Source organism: Dendrobium catenatum, unplaced genomic scaffold (genome assembly GCF_001605985.2).
Source record: "Dendrobium catenatum unplaced genomic scaffold, ASM160598v2 fragScaff_scaffold_522, whole genome shotgun sequence".
Classification (NCBI taxonomy): Eukaryota; Viridiplantae; Streptophyta; class Magnoliopsida; order Asparagales; family Orchidaceae; genus Dendrobium; species Dendrobium catenatum.
Genome location: NW_021318984.1, coordinates 165,415 through 185,546, shown reverse-complemented (window position 1 = coordinate 185,546; position 20,132 = coordinate 165,415). Strand labels below are relative to the sequence as shown.

The following is a 20,132-nucleotide window of genomic DNA, read 5'->3' as shown; positions in this document are numbered from 1 at the left end:
CTACAAATTTCTTGTCAAAATTATGTGTTTTTATACATCATGCTAACTCGTTGCATTAAGAACCTTTACCTGCTTTAAATTTGTATCAAAATTGATGGTTGCATCATCATATCAATTAGAAGTATGATATTATATATTAATTGGGCCAATAAAAAGTTATTAAACGATTCAATTTAAATGTTGAATCACATTATGGTTGTGATCAAATTTAATATAAATCTTATGAAGTTTAAAATTATATTCCTTAAAAGAGAGATGTAAATGTTCTTCATTTTGAAAATAAATGAAAGTAGCTCAAGCAAAATTTAAATGAAGTAGCTTAAGCAAAATTAATGGGGCTTGCTTAATTAGTTTGATGATTTGTTGCAAGTGAAACAAAATTAAGGTGTATTGGCATGAGTCATCTTTGTATTTAGAGCTACTATATTTGAGCAAGTTCTCATAATTATGCTCAATAGCAAATTTCTAATCATATTTTTCACTATTGTTATCGCATCTAGATTTTATGCTAATGGTAAATTATGTATATGGATCCCTACTATTCAATTCTTAATTGTTTACAGTATATTGTTTTGAATTGAAACAAGCATTTATATGTTATGCTGGATGACCTTATTCATAAAGGCCTCATTGGAAGGATTTTGAATTTGTTTGTTTTTAAGTGATGGACAAATATCCTCACATTTATTGGACTCCTTGTGCTGCTCACTATTTGGATTTAATAATGGATGACATTTTCAAAATTCAAAAGCTAAGGCAATGCTTTGAAAAAGTTGTGGCACTACACAGTTTTATATATTTTAGGCCTCCTTGCTTGAGTTAATGAAAAGGTGCACAAATCAAAGAGCACTTCTCAAACCCGCAAAGACTCGTTTTACAACATCTATCTTAATTTTACAACGTTTTCATCAACAACAACTGAACTTGAAGAGAATGTTTACATGTGAGGAGTTTATCTTGGGTCCTTATGCGAAAGAGCTATAGCAAAACAATCTCAATATACAATCTTACAACAATCATTTTGGAACACTATAGTGTATGCCTTAAAAATAGCTGACCCTTTATTAAAGGTTCTTAGATTGGTTGATGGAGATAAAAAACCCTCAATGGCTTACATATATGAAACAATGAATAGAGCAAAAGAGACAATTGCTGCAAGCTTCAATAACAATGATAAGTATGATCATGTTTTTAAAACTATTAATAGAAGATGGAAAGTGCAATTACACCGGCCTCTACATGCAGCAGGATATTTTTTAAATCTTGAATATTTCTTCAAAAACCCTGATATTGCCAAGGATAAGGAAATAGTTGATGGTCTTTACCAATGTATTGGAAGATTATCTCAAGATGTAGCTGAAGAAGATAAAAAAGGTTAAAAAATAAGTTTATACATTGGAGATGAAGGACTATTTGGTATTCCTCCAGCTGTAAGACAAAGAACTACCTGATCTCCATGTATCATTATTTATAAAAAAATTAAGATTGATTTGCATGTATATAATATTAAAAAAAAATCAATTCTTACAGCTGATTGGTGGTTGGCATATAGACAAGGAGCTCCTAATTTATAAAGCTTTGCTATCAAAGTCCTAAGTCTAACATGTAGTTCATCTGGTTGCGAATGCAATTGGAGTATTTTTGAACATATAAGTACTTTACAATGTATGTGTTGCTATTTTATATATATTTATAAATTATAATATAGTTATGTAATAATATTTTATTTGCAGCTTCATAGAAAATAAAGAAGTAACTTGGATCATGGTCGCTTAAAGGATTTAGTTTATGTGAAATATAATAAAGCACTGATTCGGAGATTCAATCATCGTGATGTGATTGATCCTATTTCTTTGACTAAGATAGATGACGCAAATGAGTGGCTAACAAGAAAATTAGATGATGAGTCTGATGAAAAAAATGACTTTATTGCTGGAGAGGAAGATTTAACTTGGACAAATGTGGCTAAGGCTACTGGTGTTTATGATAAAAATTATAATATTCGGGAAAAATCTAGAGGGAAAAAGCAGGAATCTTCAATTAGACATGATGTTGCTATTGAGAATGAGGATGAGGAGGATGATTAAAAGGATTATGAAGTAAGAGACAATGCTATGAAGATATTTTAATATTTGCTGATGATGATGATTCCCAAGAAGAGTAAATTAAATTTTTATTTGATCTTTAAAAAAAAGTTTGTAATATTTGAATTATGGATTTTGGGATGTTTCTTACTCAAACTTATATATGTTATGGTTATTTTTCATTATTATGATAACTTATATTTCATTTTTAATGATATTTCATATTCATACTTATTATTTTATAATTCATCTTTAGTTTGCGCCATGTTCAAAAAAGCACGCACCGCGTCGTGCGCTATGCGTCATGGCTCTAAAGGGATCTTTGTGCCTTGGTGCGCCGTTCGTCGTTAATAGGTATGGGTGCTCCTATGCTTTTTGTGAATAAAAATGATGGAAGTTTAAGGCTCTGTATATATTACAGAGAATTGAACAAGCTGACTATAAAAAATAAATACCCTCTTTCGAGAATTGATGATTTGTTTGATCAATTGGAAGGTGCCTCTGTGTTTTCCAAGATTGACTTGAGATCATGATACTATCAACTTAAGATTAGAGAAGAGGACAGCAAAGACTGCTTTCAGTATTAGATACGGACATTATGAGTTCATAGTGATGTCTTTTGGTTTGACGAATACCCCTGCTATGTTTATGGACCTCATAAATAGGATCTTTAAGCTATTTATGGACCTATTCGTGATAGTATTCATAGATGATTTACTGATATTTTCCCCAAATGAAGAAATACATGCAAATCACTTAAGGATGATGTTATATGCATTGAAAGGAAATGAAGTGTATGCTAAGTTCTCCAAGTGTGAATTTTAGCTGAAGAGTGAACTTTTTGGGGCATGTGATCACTGATGGGAAGATAGCTATGGATCAACATAAGGTGTAAGTAATAGCAGATTGGCCTCGACCAACTACCGTGACGGAGATTAGGAGCTTTTTGGGTTTAGCTGATTACTATAGAAGGTTTGTTGAGAGGTTTTCACGAATAGCGATGTCATTATCTAGATTGACCCAAAAGACAGTGAAGTTTGAATGGTCAGTTCAATGTGAAGAGGCTTTTCAAAGACTGAAACAATGTTTGATGACTGCTCCAGTGCTTACTATTCATTCAGGGACGAATGGATTTCAGCTTTATAGTGATGCCTCACACAAAGGGTTGGGTTGTGTATTGATGCAGAATGGAAGACTCATTGCCTATGCTTCTAGGCAACTGAAAAATCATAAAAGAAACTATCCAACCCATGATTTGGAGTTAGCTGCAGTGGTTTTTGACCTGAAGATATGGAAACATGTATAGGGTTAAGTGTGAAGTATTTACTGATCAGCAAAGTTTAAAGTACATCTTCACACAGAAAGAGTTGAATTTGAGGCAAAAGAGATGGTTGGAGCTTATTAAATACTATAATTTGGATATCCAATATCATCTAAGTAAAGCAAATGTGGTTGCAGATGCCTTAAGCAAAAAGACTTCTAGTAGTGTCAGTTGGATGATTACATAATAGCATGAGTTGATAAGAGATTTGGAGAAGCTAGAGATTTCAATAGTTCAGCCAATGATGCAGAGTTTGTGGCTTTGAATCAGATGATCATTCAGTCAACATTGAAGGACAGGATAAGAGAAGCTTTGCCACAAGATGCAGAATTTGAGAAAGTCGTATATATGGTGAAGATAGGTCACGTGGAGGAGTATGAGCTTGAAGAGGATAATCTACTACGATATAGAGGTAGAATTTGTCCCAGATGTTGGAGACTTAAGAAAGGACATTCTTCAAGAAGCTCACTATTCAAGTTATACCATTCACCTAGGTAATAACAAGATGTATCAAGATTTGAAGGAATATTTTTGGTAGCTAGAGATGAAGAGAAGTGAGCTTAAGTGGTGGCTAAGTGTATTGTTTGCCAAATGGTTAAAAAAGGACATCAAAAGCCAGGAGATTTATTGCATCCCTTACCAATACTTGAATGGAAGTGGGAAGACATAGCCATGGATTTTGTAGTTGGTTTACCTAGGTCAGGAAATAATCATGATGCTATATGGGTAATAATAGATAGGTTGACCAAATCGATACACTTTCTACCTATCAAACAATCTGATGTTGTTGAGAAGTTGGCAAGTGTGTATGTTAATGAGATTGTTAGACTTCATGGTGTACCAAGATCGATAGTATCAGATAGGGATGGAAGATTCACCTCTAGACTGTGGAGAAAAGTTTAGGAGGCAATGGGTACTAGACTTACTTTCAGTACAGCCTTCCACCCTCAAACAGATGGTCAATCAGAAAGAACTATTCAGACCTTAGAGGATTTACTCAGATTAAATGTACTTGATTTTGGTGGCAAATGGGAGACGCATACCCCTGATTGAATTTGCTTATAACAACAATTTCCAATCAAGTATAGGCATTGCCCCTTATGAAACTTTGTATGAAAGAAAGTGTCGAACACCCTTATGTTGGGCTGAAACAGGAGAAAGAAATATCATTGGAGCTGACTTAGTAGATGATGTTACTGAAAAGATAAGACTGATCTGTGACATATTGAAAGCTGTGCAAGATAGACAGAAGAAGTATTATGATGCTAAACATAGATCAGTTGAGTTTGATGTTGGAGAGTTTATATTTCTCAAAGTTAATCCTATGAAAGGTATGAAGAGATTTGGCAAAGTGGGAAAATTGAGTCCAAGATATATTGATCCATTTGAAATAGCAGAAAGAATTGGAAGTGTGGCCCAAAGATTGATTTTGCCATCTCATATGAGTGGAGTACATAATGTATTCCATATCTCATCTTTGAGAAAATACATTTCAGATGAAGATCAGAAGATCAGTACTGAATCAATAAATATCCAACCAGATCTGACATTTGTAGAAGAACCTGAGAAAATCATAGATTATGATGTTAAGCAACTTCGAAGCAGAGAGATTTCTTATGTTAAAGTCCTTTGGAAGCATGGATCTGAAAAACATGCCACTTTGGAGAAGGAATCAAAGATGAGAGAAAGCTACCCACACCTATTTGACTAAGGTATGATTTCTCAAGCTTGTCTTAAATTTCAAGGACGAAATTTTAATAAGGGAGGGAGAATTGTAAAACCCGTAAAATGCTATTTTAGACTTCGCACGCTTTTCGATGCGTCGTGATGAGTTTTAAGTAAAAAATTCAAAGTCGTCGGAATTCAACGCAATAAATTTTATAAAATAGTGCGTAAAATTCTGAGCGTATCGATGTAAATAACCCATATTGGATTTTAATTATTTTGGGAGTTAAAATTTTTGGAAATCTCAACATAACAACTTTGCCCTTGATGTCATTAGAGTAGAGAAGATTTTAAGTAAGAGCTTTTAGGTCAATAGGCAATTAATGAGAGAATCCCACTCTAAATAGGGGACCAAAATGTTTCGGTCCCCATTCCTCACTTGCGTATCAATGATGCTCTTGTTGAACTAACCTCATGTCATTACAAGAGATTTCTTCTCTCAGCAGTTCTTTTTTTCTTTTTATAGTCTAGCACTCAAGTTTCTGCCTCCCACTAGGGGTGTCAATTTCGGACATGACCTGAAAATCCGACTCGAACCCGACACGAAAATTTCTGGTTCGGGTCAACTTGACCCGAAACGAGTCGAGTTCAGGTCCTGATTTTCGACCCGTTTTGAATTTCGGGTCGGATTCGGGTTGACCCGAAAACCTGAGAATGACCTGATTTTGACCCAGTGACTCCTTTATAGTGAGGCTAGTGAGCGAACTCCCATGCCTTCAGCAACCACCCACCAGAAGGGAAATGAGGTCAAATGAGGACTCACAGTCAACAACTAGAGCATCGGTAACAAGCTTTGATCCAGAAGAAAGCATCACACTCCTAGATTCTTCTCTACCAAAGCGACAGTAACTTCAGCCCCGGCTGTACAAAGAACATTGATGGTGATCACAACTTCCAATGGCTCTGTGCCATTAGCGATCAGAATTAGCACTTGAGAAGATGCATCGGCAACATCTCTTTCGAATCTAGAAGGGAAAGAGGGGAATTTGATAAGAGTTGTTTACCTTCTTCGATGAAGGAGATGCCATTGTTTACCCCCATTCAGATAACACTGATAACAGAATTAGATAGGTAAAAAGTAGTATATTCAAACTATCCTCGCATCACTAATCATAACACATTACAATTTTCATAATATGAAGCATATATCTATCATAAAATGTACAACTCAAAGGAAATACAGAGTTTTACTAAAAATCTTTGAAATTTACTTACATACTCAAAAGTCTGCACAGCTATAATTCAGATATCTTTTTAGATTTCTTTGTGCACTGAAAACATATGTTCACTCAAAAGAACAATTACCCCTATAATGTCCTACGGGCTCCTTTCACTTACTGTAGTATAATCACTGATAATGAACTATGACTCAATGAAATACACAAACAATGTATAAAAATAATAATAACATTATTTATTAAAAAATTCAAAACATTAATAACATGGGTAGAACATATTGAAATTCCATGCTGATCATAAGAAATGCATAGCCTTACTTTCCATATTACTATACGTTCAACCTATGATGCACCGACACGCCTCTTAAAGAGGGTATGCAGTGTCGGACACGCGTCGGACACGGCATGGAAACGTGTCCGACACGGCATTGAAGTGTTGCAATTTAAAAAATTAAAATTAAAATCGGACACGCATGTCCGGTTATTAAATGATAAAATCGTTCATTCTATTTAGCCTTTTCCGTGAACTAGAAGCCTCGTTTTTTCGATCCACAAAAGAAATTTTCTAGGGCGGACCGGGAGAGCTCGCAGTCGACTCCAAACGGAGCCCGCTGCCTTCGCCTCTCGTTCCTTCGTCATCTCTGCTCGAGCCGAGGCCAAGGAGAGCTCGTCTTTCCCATTCCTTCATTCTTGCGTGATTTCTGCGGTCATCCGAGGCAAAGTTCGCAATTAAGGCCAAACAGAGCACCTTCTGCGCGCAAGAGAGCCAAGACCTGTAAGTGGATTTCGCCATTTCTTCTCTTCATTGTTGAAAAACCTAATGTATATGCTCGGTACCGCTCGGTACATGCTCGGTACCGCTAGGTATATGCTCGGTACTGCTCAGTACATGCTCGGTACCATTCAGTACATGCTCGGTACTGCTCAAAATATGCTTGATACCGCTCAGTACATGCTCGGTACCGCTCAGTAAATGCTCGGTACCGCTCAGCACATGCTCGGTACCGCTCAGTACATGCTCGGTACCGCTCAATATATGCTCGGTACTGCAAGGTACATACTCAATACCACTCGGTATCTTCCCATACAAACAACTTACGAACTTTAAAAACAATCAGAACTTCAAAATTACTCTTACAATAAAATTTTCTTCCATGGGCGCTGCCCCCGGAAACTCCCGCAGGGGCGCTGCCCCTTGACCCCGCGACCTGACTGGGCAGGTCGACCCTTGCCAAGGGGCAAATCCCACTTGGACCCCCAGCAGACCGGTATATTATTGTATTCATGTTGTCTTATTATTAGGATATTTTGATTTCACTTCATATCAATTTAATTTAATTCATTCATATGTATGATTGGTTTGTTAGCAAAATGAGCTCTGCTACTGGCGGGAATGGATTAGGTGAAGGTTCAAAAGAGTCATCTGTAGAAACTGATAAGCCGTTATGGATTCATAGTACAAAGTTAGGAAAAATATTTTAAGGATGAGGGAATGTGTCATTCAAATGCAATTATTATGGTAGCACCTACAAATGATCTTATTCTAGGGTGAAGGCACATCTAATTAAAATTTCTGGCCATGGAATAAAAATGTGTCCTAAGATTACTACATTGTAGTTCATTAAAATGAACAGACTAGTTGATGAAGTTGAATCTAGGATCCAAAGGACACTCCCTAAAGAGATACCCTTGCCATCTACTCAAGGCTCATCCCACACTTCTTCCTCATCTGTGAGAGTTGATCAAGCTTTATCATTTAGAAGTGAAGGATATGAAACAAAGAAAAGAAAAGGAGTAGCCTGTAGTCCTCTAGATAAGGCTTTTAATTTGCAGCAACAAGAGGAATTGGATGGTGAAATAGCAAGGATGTTTTTTTCAGCAGGACTTCCTTTCAACCTTGCAAGGAATCTTCATTATAAAAATGCATTCATTTTTGCATGTAACAACAACCTCGCAGGATATGTTCCACCTGGCTACAATGCATTAAGATCGAAATTATTGGAAAGAGAAAGAGCACATATTGAGACATTGCTTGAACCAACAAAAGGAGTGTGGAAAAAAAAGGTGTTAGTTTGGTGTGTGATCGTTGGACAGATCCTCAAAGAAGACCCCTTATTAATTTCATGGCCATTACAGAGAATTACCCAATGTTCATTAAAACAGTAAATTGTGAAGGAGAATACAAGGATAAACATTTTATTGTCAATTTGATTAAAGAGATGATAGTCATGATTGGGCCTTCAAATGTTGTGCAAGTTATTACAGATAATGCACCACTCTGTAGAGCTGCAGGATTATTGGTGGAGCAAACTTATCCCCATATATTTTGGACACCCTGTGTTGTGCATACTTTAAATCTTGCTCTAAAAAATATTTGTGCAGCAAAGAATATAGAGGCTAATGAAATCATCTATGCTGAATCTCATTGGATAATAGTGGTTGCAGATGATGCTGTTCTAATCAGAAATTTTATTATGAACCATTTGATGAGACTTTCAATGTTTAATGATTTCTCCCACTTGAAAATGCTAGCTGTTGCTGAAACTCATTTTGCCTCTGTAATAATCATGTTGAGAAGATTCAAACAAATTAAAAATGCTCTTCAATCTATGGTGATTAGTGAGAAGTGGTCTTGCTATCGAGAAGATAATGTTGGGAAGGCAAGATATGTTAAAGAAAATGTCTTAGATGATTTGTGGTGGGATAATGTAGACTACATTTTGGCTTTCACTGATCCAATTTATGATATGTTGAGAGAGGCTAACACAGATAAATCATGCCTACATTTGATTTATGAGAATGCTTCAGCACCGCTTCTTCAAACAATAGCAATAAAACTTCTTGGTCAAGTTTCATCCTCTTCCTATTGTGAGAGAAATTGAAGCACATACTCATTTATTCAATCAATAAAAAGGAATAAAATAACTCCACAACATACTGAAGATTTAGTTTATGTGCATACAAATCTTCGTCTTCTATCAAGAAAAATCCCATTTTATATGACAGGCGATAACAAGATGTGGGATGTTGCTGGAGATGGGTTCGAGTGCCTTGATGACATGTGATTATTGGAGGTTGCAAATCTTTCTCTAGATGAACCAGAGTTGGAAGCAATGATATTCAATGATGATGATATTGAAGGCCGAAGACCAACATCTAAATCTATTTCTATCATTCCCTCTATTGAGTAGTTAGACCTTCATATTGTACTAAATGATTTTTTGCTTATATTTTGGTGGTTGTATTAGACATTTTATATTAAACATCTTTATGTTATAAGCTAAACAAGTTATCATGAAATTGATTTATTATTGCTTGTCATTTTTACTATAATATCACCTTAATTTCTATATATTATATTAAAAAAATTATTATGACGTGTCCACGCCGCACCCGTGTCCTATTTTTTTAAAAATTGCCATGTCCCGTGTCCGTGTCGTGTCCGTGTCGCCGTGTCCGTGTCAGTGCATCATAGCGTTCAACACTTTTAAATAAGTCATATGATAGTTATAAGCTTTTGCACCTTTTCAACTTTCAAATTCAAGGTTGGGTCCAGTTTTTCAACTTTTAAAATTGAAGCTGCTCTTTCATTCAAGGTTGGGTCCAAATTCTCAACTTTTAGAATTGAGAGTGTAGGCTTCCCTCGTCAGATCTTTCTCCCTTACTTGTGCGGATCTTTCCCACATATATGACTTTTTTTTTTGTTACTATCATTCATTTCTAATGTAATCACTATTACTTAGTGAATCAACAATCTATATAAAATTGAATAACTACATATGTATTCCGCATATGAATAAATTGAAATAAATTGAAATACATGCTATTAAATGAAAAAAATGCTATCATAAACATGACAAATATCAATTTGCAAATATATGACATCTTCATTATTTCCTATGCATTTGTTGGATATCTCACCTCGTTATGAATTTATTCTCCTACAATACCCTGCCTTCATTTTCTTCTGTATACAACCTAAAGCATGAAATTTGACATTTATACATGCTTTCAAAAAAACTCAAACAAGCAATGTAAACATCTTTTTTTTTTTGAAGATTGCAAATTGCATTAGAGAGTAAAAACTATTACAAACTATAAAACGAAACAACTATCACATTCCTTCTTTATTAGACTATACAAAGAAGAAGGAATGTTAAAAAAAGAACTTGAATCAAAACAAAAGCTATTATCTAAAGCTAAAGTAGCACATAAGTCAGCTACTTTATTATAATCTCTTGAAGTATGATGAAAAATAACCTTATTGAGATCCTTTAAAAAAAACCAACTTCTCTGAAACCAAGATATGAGATTTATATGTTAATTTCATCATTGAATCTTGAACGAATTTGATCACATTGTAGTTGTCACCTTCAATTATTACACCCTTACTTTCAGACATCCAACCTAATAAGAATTCTTTTAAGGTAGAAATAGCGTCCATCTCTAGCTAATTTATGTCACAATGCATTTTCTTTTTCCCAAAAGAAAGAAGAAATCTACCTTTATAATATCTAACAATGCCCCCAATGTTTGCTATATTCGAATCCAACAGAGAGGCATCCACATTTTTCTTTATCCAATCTAGAGGTGGAGGGTGCCAACAAATATCAAACTCCATAAGGAGAGAAGCACCCCAGTCGACTAGCATCGGATATCTAGACATGGCAGTGGATAACACGTTTGCAGCAACAATCGATGTAGGAGGAATAAAATTACCATGCTTACTATCATTCTGGCATTTCCACGAGAAAAAAATAGTTGTACAATAAACCTTCACAGTATTCAATTGGTATTTGGAAAGACTTCTAAGCTGATTTAAGCAATTTGCTAAAGACTGGAAAATAGGAATGTTAAATCCCCATTTTCTCAATTTGCAAATAATATCAATAAGATATTTGCAATAAACAATACTATGTGAACAATCTTCAACCTCTTGACAACCTCTAGCACAAAGATCACTATGCCAAAGTCTTCTATATTTTAAAAATTCATTAGTTGGTAAAGCATATCTTCTCATTTTCCACCAAAACATTTCAACTCTTGGTTTTAGTTTTAATTTCCTTAACCAAATAGAAAACCCAAAATCATCATCCTCATTATTATATTTGATAGATTCACCATATGCCAAAGCAGATATTGATCTACCCGAGAGCTAGAAAAGAGTTTCCACCTGATCCTTTTGTCTATCATGAATAGTACATTCTTGCAAAATTAAATTTACAAGATCCTGATTAAAAAATCGAAACAGTTCAGCCATATTCCACTCTCTGTCCTAAAGTAGGAATTGCTGAAGCATTACCCCATCTAATCCAACACAATCAGCTAACATTGATCATTTATTAAAATACCTGTCCAATAACTAGATATCATTCATAACTAGATACTTTCTCTATTCACAACTTGCCATTTAACAATTGGTTTTAAATAAGAAGCCCCATCCAAAAGAATAAACCAAGCAGCTGAATGACCTCTTTTAAACTCTTTATTCCATATATTTGTACCATACTTAGCAAAAATGCTTCTATGCAACAAAGATGAAGGATTTTGAGCAAACCTCCAAGACAATCTAGCTCTTAGAAGACCAATCTTGTGAATAGCTGAATGTAAACCCATTCCACCCAGATTTTTTGGTTTACATAATTCTTCCCATGCCACATAATGGAGCCCCGTCTACCATTGTCTTTGTGCCATATGAAGTCTCTAAAAAGCCTATCCAATTCATATAAAACACCTTTGGGAATCAAAGAGTGTGTTGATAAGAAAATTGGCAAAGATAAAAAAGAAGACTTAATGAGCACCATCCTTCCAGCCAAGGATAAAAATCTAGCTTCCCAAGCGTTAAGTCTGTCCAATGCATGATCAATGATGGATTGAAAGTCAGTCTTCACCATCCTTATTAATACAATCTTAATTCCCAAGTATTGTAGCTCATTGACCACCTTGAAACCAATTTTTTTCCCAATTTTCCTTTTCAGAGAAGACTTACCATTTTCCCAAAAAAAACTGAGATTTTGCTTTGTTAATATTTTGCCCTGTCCATCCACAATACTCCATAATTAAATTTTTCATAACTTAAACCAAACGGGAAGATGCTATCCCAAACAATAACACATCATCTGCATAAAGGAGATGGGTGATTTTAGGAGCTCTTGGAGAAATCTAGATTCCCAACTCTAGTCCTCTTTGGTTAATTGCATTTGATAAAAGCTGAGAACACATGATGAAAAGATACGGTGACATGGGACAACCTTGTCGAAAGCCACTTTTTGTTTCAATCCATCTAGTAGTCCTTCCATTTAATAGGATGGAAAGTCTCACATTAACCACACATTCCATGATAAGATTGGAAATCTTAGCTGGAAAACCGAACCACTTTAGGACAAGCTCTAAAGTCTCCCAACTCATATTGTCAAAAGCTTGTTCCATATCAAGCTTGTTTCAGTAAACATCTTACAGAGCACCTAATTGCGCTCTTCCTCATTCAATCTAAAATCCCCTTTCTCATTAAATTTTCAGTTTTTCCTTTGTTTTCTGTTTTTCCTTCCTAAATTCAGCAACTGCAGCAACATTTTTGCAAATAGCAGCAGTAATCATTACCTACTTTCAGCAAATTCCCTTATTGTCTTTCAGCTTTTCCACTGATTTCAGGACATAAAAGCAAACTTTATCCCTTATTTTCATTGGTTTCAACACATAAAAACAGCCTTTAGCCATTATTTCCACTGGATTCAGCAGTTTTCAGCACACAACAGACCTCCAGATTTCAACAAATAGAAAATCTTACAGATTTCAGCAACCTACAGCTCCCGTCTCCCAGTTCTCCGCTCACACGTAGCTTTAGACGTCAAAGGTTCGGGTGGGGAAGAATGAAATGGTAAGGCTTTAGGGTGATAAACAGTAGAGGTAGTTGTTCTTCCTCTTATAAACTGTTGAGTGAGGGATGCAAAATGCTGAAGCCGATTGTGAGTGGACTATAGCAAACGGAGAATCTGTAGATGCATTTAAAGATAATTGGATATTGGATAAATATATAGATATGTGGCCTACGTTTGTTGTCCCAAATGAGGGTGGCACTGTTTTTGTAAAAAAATTCATTCTGGATGGCTGTTGGAATGTAGCAGTGCTGATGGAAAACTTTGGAAGGGAGCTAGTTAATTTGATCAATCAAATTAGAATTATACAAGAGGAAGAAGAGGATCGTATGGAGCTGATTAATCAAAAATCTGGAATGTCTATTTTTGGATTAGCCTCAAAAGCTACGGCACAAGGAACTGCTGATTCTCAGAACTGGAATTGGATCAGAAAGGCTAAGTTGAATGCTCGGGTGGAAGTGTTTTGGTGGAGATTGAGTAGAAATGCTATCCCATCGCTTCAATTTTTATGCTATAGAAGATTACTACAGAATGCCAATTGTCCTAAGGGATGCAATACAATTGAAGATGTTGAACATATCATGTGTGGATGCTGGAAATTTAAAGAGGTAATACACCATCTAAACCAATAGGGTTTCGGAATTCCACTGTTTGATAAGATTGAACATTGTATCAAATGGCTTGAAACTAATACTATGAAGAAAAGTATGATGGTTAACATGTATTGCAATATAGTATTCCTTTCCTGGAAAAGTAGAAACAAGATGATTCATGAAGGTGTGGAGGACAATCCTAGTTTGATAGCTTCTAATGCTATTTGCCATGCTTCGGTTTCACATAACTTTAGTCAATTTAATTTGGGCTATTGGGATGTTAATAAGTCAATCAAATTGTCTAATACTTGGCATCCTCCTCCACCCAAATGGCTAAAGGTTAATGTTGATGAATCTCTTCTTTCATCCTACAAAGCGAGAATTGCTGCAGGTGCTTTTTATTTTTTATTGGTAATATAAGTAAGCTCCGGCTTTTTCTTCAAAAAAAATAATAACTTTCCACTAAAGTCTTGTCAAGCCCTCTCAACCGTTTGATTACAGCATTCAGAAATCAGCCTTTGCATGCCTTTATTAGTTGAGGCTACAGTAAAACGCATTTAAATAAGTTTTAAATGGTTGTAATGCTACATAATTTAATTCCGTATAAATTAACTTTCATATACTTAAGTTTAATTAATATTGAATGCAAATACATGTTATTTGGCTTTTAATTTAGGTAAAGTGCGTGGAATTAAAAGTAAAATTTAATGAAAATAACTTAACATTTTAAGTAAGTTGAAGCTTACATTATTTTAAACATTTTGAGGGCATTACAATATTAATGAAAAGATTTTCATTTATATATGTGAGCAAGAATTTTGACGACATCTATGTTCATAAGGAGCAAAATGAGCATTTTGGATCCATTTAAACAAACAGCAAAAATGAGCACCATTGAAAGCTTGTGAGCCCTAGCGAATAGCATAGCGCATGGGCTCCCATGCGCCCATACCTTCAATCTGAAATTTTTTAGCCGCAAAAAAAAGAGAACAACACATAGACTGTATACACATTTTCGAAAGACCATCTCAATGCGCAAAATTGGATTTTTGGAGCATGAACATAGAGAGCCTAGCGCCTAAGCGCAACAAGAGGCACTTGCCCCATTTTGCCCAAATAAAAAGCCCAAAATTACATTTTTGAAAGCAGATTCTTTACGAAAAATTTACAAGGTGTTTTTAAGATTTTAGGAGAATTTCCAACAGCTTTTGGAGAGTCTTTTTAGAGAGAGAGAACACTTCGACGGCAACATCTAAGGCAAGGAAGATGGAGATTTTGACAGTGAGAAGTGAAACCTACACCCTCAGAGTTTTTTCTTTCTTCTTTCTTCATGTATTTATTATGTATTTCCTTATGTTCTTTCAAAATATCATGAGCTAAACTTTCTTTTAGAGGTTAGATATAATCCATAAAATTTCTATGGATTCGATTTAATACAATCATGGTTCTTTTTGTATTTCATTCTTATTACTGAGTTTTTTTTATCCCCTGTTTCATGACTAATAATTGATTGGACGCCACTTAAAAGTTTAGAACTTTCGTCCGAAATCGAGAGATGAGGAATATATTCATCTTGGATGAAATACCACAATAAAAAATAGATTAAAGATATTTGTGTGAACCTGTGTAATGTGATAAATTGTATACATCGTATAACGAAAACCTTCTAGACATTGAATCTACCATTAAGAGAGAGGAAATTTATGCTAAGAGGTTATTGATCATAAACTTTCACAAGAAAGAAGATTTCAACATCAATCTAATTACAATATATTTTAAATAACTCATTAATTATATTGCAATTGAATCCTGATAAAGAACCCTTCTAAATTTCAAACCCTAAGCCTAGTCATCTGATCGCCATAGCTAAATACTCCTTATTCATATAGTATCTTAAAAGTAGATTATTTCATTTTTCTAAATATTATCACAAATTTCCATCCCAATTTGATGACTATTCAAATTGTGTGAAACCAACCTGATTTTCAAACTTTGTTGTTAATATCCTTATAAGGCAGTACTTGATTACTCATAATTTTATTACTTATATAACCACGTAATCTGGTGTACACTTTTAGACCTGATAAGTCTTTGGCACTATTGTTGGGAATTGTATTTGTAAATATTGATACCAATTTGAGTTTTATCTACTTCGAACATGTTCGTTTTCCATTTTGCTTTTTAATTTTCTTTATCATTTTCAGATAATGACACTAGTGTATGCACCGTTATAGTGGTTAGCCAACATTATAGAGATGTTCTTGAGGAAAATCAAAAAGCAGAGGCAAGCTACTAGTTCTATATAATTTTCTATGCCGCAATAGGACGGAACAACAGGCCTGACCATAGGAGTCCGAGCCTTAAGAGATTACATGCTGCATACAGTCTATGACATTCCCAAGGTCATCATCAAGCTTGAGATCCAGGCTAACAATTTCGAGATCAAGGTAGTGACTCTGCAAATGATTCAGAGCTCTTAATTTGTAAGAAAATCCAAATGATCATATCACCAACTTTTTGGAGACATGCGATACCTTCACGTATAAGGGTGTTTCTAATAATTCCATCATACTATGGCTATTTCCATTTTCTCCACGTGATCGAGCCAAGAGCTGAGTAAATTCATTACCAAGTCATTCTTTCACTAATTGAGATGATATATAGCACAGAAATTCCTTTTCAAATACTTTCCACCAATGAAAATAGCCCGCATGAGAATTGAGGTAAAAATTGTGCAATTAGACGGGGAGAAACTTTATGATGCCTGAGAGAGATAAAAGGATTTGCAATGAAAGTGTCTGCACCATGAATTATCCCAGTGGATGCAAGCCCAAACTTTTTACAATTGTCTAGTTGAGCATACACAGATGTTGAGTGATGCTGCATCTAGCAACAAATTTATCAACAAAATGTAAGAGGCAGCTTATGATTTTTTGGAGGAAATGGCCAAGAACAATTACTAGTAACCAAGTGAGTGATAACTATGCCTTTATGTGTTACACATGCATATTATTGCAATTTCTATACAATGACTTCTACATTAATGGAAATCTGCTTGTGGTATACATTTTGATCGCTAAACTAGCGTTTTTCAATCCATACGATTGGTCCTCCAGGATTGCAGAACCTCCCTCTAATTAAAGGACTCATATGGCTGCAAGACTTTGTACTGGCAATTGCTCCTTAGCGCCAAATATATCACTTCTTATACTGACTCCTTGGAATAACAAAACTTAGGGAACTCACACGCCATCCAACATGAATCATTTCGAAAAAAAGGGACTCAGTCCATAGGTTAACTTGTCGTCGCCATTAGTCGGCCCCATCTTACGCCAGACTTTTCTATCTCTTTGGAGGAAACCACTAAGAGTCTCTAGCTATAGGGGGCTATCTACTTATTGCTTACCTTGTCACAAACAAGGAAGTAGGCCTATAAGGCGAGGCTAGATGATATGAGAATGCATCAGTTTAATATTGATAATTCATACATGTAATGTATAATGCGAGTTAGTGTAAAATGCTTGTTTTAAATAAGAGTTATATTTTGGCGAATATATAGCAGGAACTTGCTTTCTTGTTTCTTTTTACCATTCATCATGATTCTTCCTCTCTTCTTTATATATATATATATATATCTTGTTTCTTTTTACCATTCATCATGATTCTTCCTCTCTTCTTTATATATATATATACCCAAGAGACGAGTTCTTTAAGCTTTCTCAAGAATTTGTAAATAACTCGACAGAGTAATTTGGTAGAGAATAGAGAGATGACTTTGTTTAAGAGGATATATTCCTTTTGTTAGAGGCTTTAGCTCTCGTATAAGTCTTTGTGCCTAGGAGTCTCGGCTCTGCTATAGGAAGTAATCTACGTTGATTTTTAACTTGAACCTAAGTAAGAACTAGGCAAGTTCTTACCTCAGTCAATCACTCTCTAATATTATAGAGTCGAGTCATTCTACCTTGTGAACGAAATTACAGCATATATTTGCTCACCCAAGGGTTGCAAATAGCATGACTAGCAGCCTATCGATTGCCCAACTCGCCTATGCGAGTTCCCCAAGCACCCAGGTCATGAGAGCATATTGGATGGGCGAGTTCATTACTTAGTCTAGAGGGAAAGTGTGAGTTCCCTACAACAACAACATCAAGAATTTGTCCCACTACATGAGGCCAACTAAATAAATCATTTTTTTCTCCATTGTGTCATGTTAAGAGTCAAATTCTCATTTAAATCTAATTAAAAAAGTCATTTTTAATATTTTCTCACAGTATTTTTAGGTCTACCTCTACCTCTCTTAACATAAGCCAAATCTAATAGATCTACTCTCCTAATCGGGCATCAGAAGGTCGACATAAGTGTGGGTGAGTCAACTAGCGAGTGTTAAATCGAGAGGGTTGAAGATGGCTAATGTCCCGAGGACATCGGCGACTTGTGGTGGATCTCCAAATCACCTCAAATAAGGAGGTGAGTATGTTTAGGTTGCAAGGATGACAACCTCCATGGTCGACTAATAATAATGGAAGAGTTGGAACTCTCTTGAATGGATTCCTTGCAACAGCTGAGATGACGAGCATAGTTGGCGGCATTCCATCACGAATAGTGATGAGTGGCAGATGGAGTGATCCACGAGGATCCTTTAGAAATCCACGAGAACTCTTACTTTCATTCGTGAGGTGAGATTCCCTTTAGAATCCCCTACCGTGTTAGGTCTTATGGTCCTAGGGTGAGCTCCCTGGTGGGCTCACACTTTATGAGTTTATCTGAAAGGACCCATCAACTACCTACCTATTAAATACTTGAAAAAACATATGCGAGTCTACCATACAAATGACACAGATTTCAAACCAAGTCCATGTAGGTAAATTTACCAAGGAGGGCATCACAGATTTTAACATAAAACGATTTTTAAGAATGTAGCATTATAGAAACAGCAATACTCCTTGGCCTTCCATGTCAAGTTACCACACAGATACTTAAACTTATTTCATGCTCTGGGAGACTGTTCAAAAAATAAACACAAAGGTCTGAAGCATAATTATTTTTATTTTAACTATGATCGTCATAGAACAAGTTAATCACAACAGAGCTCAATAAAAACAAGCTCACCTCTAATACCCTTTTGCCTTCAACAGTTAATCTCCCTTCTTCAATCTCAGCGTGCAGAGTCCTCACCAAATCAATTGAACCTTCCCACAGCTTCAAACCTCCTAAAATCAAAACGAAAAAAAAAACAAAAACAAAAAAAAACAAAGCCAATTTTATGTTCCATAAAAGACTAACTTCTTATGCTTCCGAAATCAGTCAGCTCAGATATGGCAGGAAAATCTATCAATAAAAATGTAGAGGTCACCTTCGTACTTCCCTGGTACTAGATCAGAGTTCGAAACCCCAAACACATCAGAAGTACTAACTCTTCCCTGGCAGATACCAAAAAAGATGATAAAAATCAGGAATTCCATGGTGTATATCTAACCAAATTATGCAATTTCTTACCCAAAATGTTGAAACACGCACTGACCTTAAGAAGGGTAACCTTACGATCCCCATCACAGACAACAATGGACTCTGTATGTGATTTAATGGCATATTCCGGCTACTAGGAAAATGCAAATAAAATTTAAAAAAAAAAAAAAAAAAACGAGCTTCAAGTATCTATACTTCTAAGATATTGAAGGTGGGAAGTATTAAGGAAACACGAAATGACCTCAAAGAGAGAAACTTCGACACATGAAGGTAGAGGCGGAGGCGGTTTCTGGGGTGCCCCGAAGAAGCCAAAACTTGGCCCGAGCTGGTCAGTATTCGAAATAGCAAAGAAGGGATACGATTTCTGCACGACCAATAAATGGAATTTGAGCTTAAAAAATTAGGAGGGAAAGAAAACGGGTTAGGTAGAAAGAGACGACTATACACCTTAGGGTTCGAAAGTCTGTTCTCCTCGGTCATGTTCGGAGGCCTGTAAATGCGCTTCCTCGACTAAATGCCCGAGGAAACGTATGGCCCCTTGAAGAAGCGTATAACCCCTTGAAGGGGAAAGACTTGCTCCGCTTAGGCCTCGGCGGAGGAGGATCCAAGAAGCGTGGCTGTGGGCAGTGCGGGGGCAAATTATTGCATCCGGTTCACGGAAGCAGAAAATATAGGTTCAGACCTCCAATAAAAATTTATCTTATTTTTTATTTGTTCTTTAGTTATGCTTTGACTGTATTTTATCTGTATTTTTGACTACGCTTTGACATGTGCTTTACCTACGTCTTTGACATGCTTAATTTAAAATAATATTTTATTAATATCCAAACCTATTACCGTGTCCAGTGATCGGATGCAATAATTTACCTTGTGCGAGCGCCAACGCCAAA

At 35.6% G+C, this 20,132-nt stretch overlaps 1 protein-coding gene across 3 annotated transcripts in view; it reads right to left on the bottom strand.

Moving 5' to 3' along the window:
- The window catches only part of LOC110110083 (histidine protein methyltransferase 1 homolog), a 49,595-nt gene extending 29,700 nt beyond the window's left edge, over positions 1-19,895 (bottom strand). For 2 of the 3 annotated variants that reach the window (XM_020841388.2, XM_028694627.1), the window contains exons 1-5: positions 19,690-19,895; positions 19,484-19,606; positions 19,298-19,372; positions 19,130-19,196; positions 18,886-18,986 (exon numbers count right to left, since the gene is read on the bottom strand). In XM_020841388.2, coding sequence (XP_020697047.1) covers positions 18,886-18,986; positions 19,130-19,196; positions 19,298-19,372; positions 19,484-19,606; positions 19,690-19,722 — 399 coding nt within the window. In that variant the 5' untranslated portion in view covers positions 19,723-19,895. The remainder of the gene's footprint in view (positions 1-18,885; positions 18,987-19,129; positions 19,197-19,297; positions 19,373-19,483; positions 19,607-19,689) is intronic. The other variant, XM_020841387.2, reaches the window with a different exon arrangement.
- Positions 19,896-20,132: the final 237 nt, after the last annotated feature.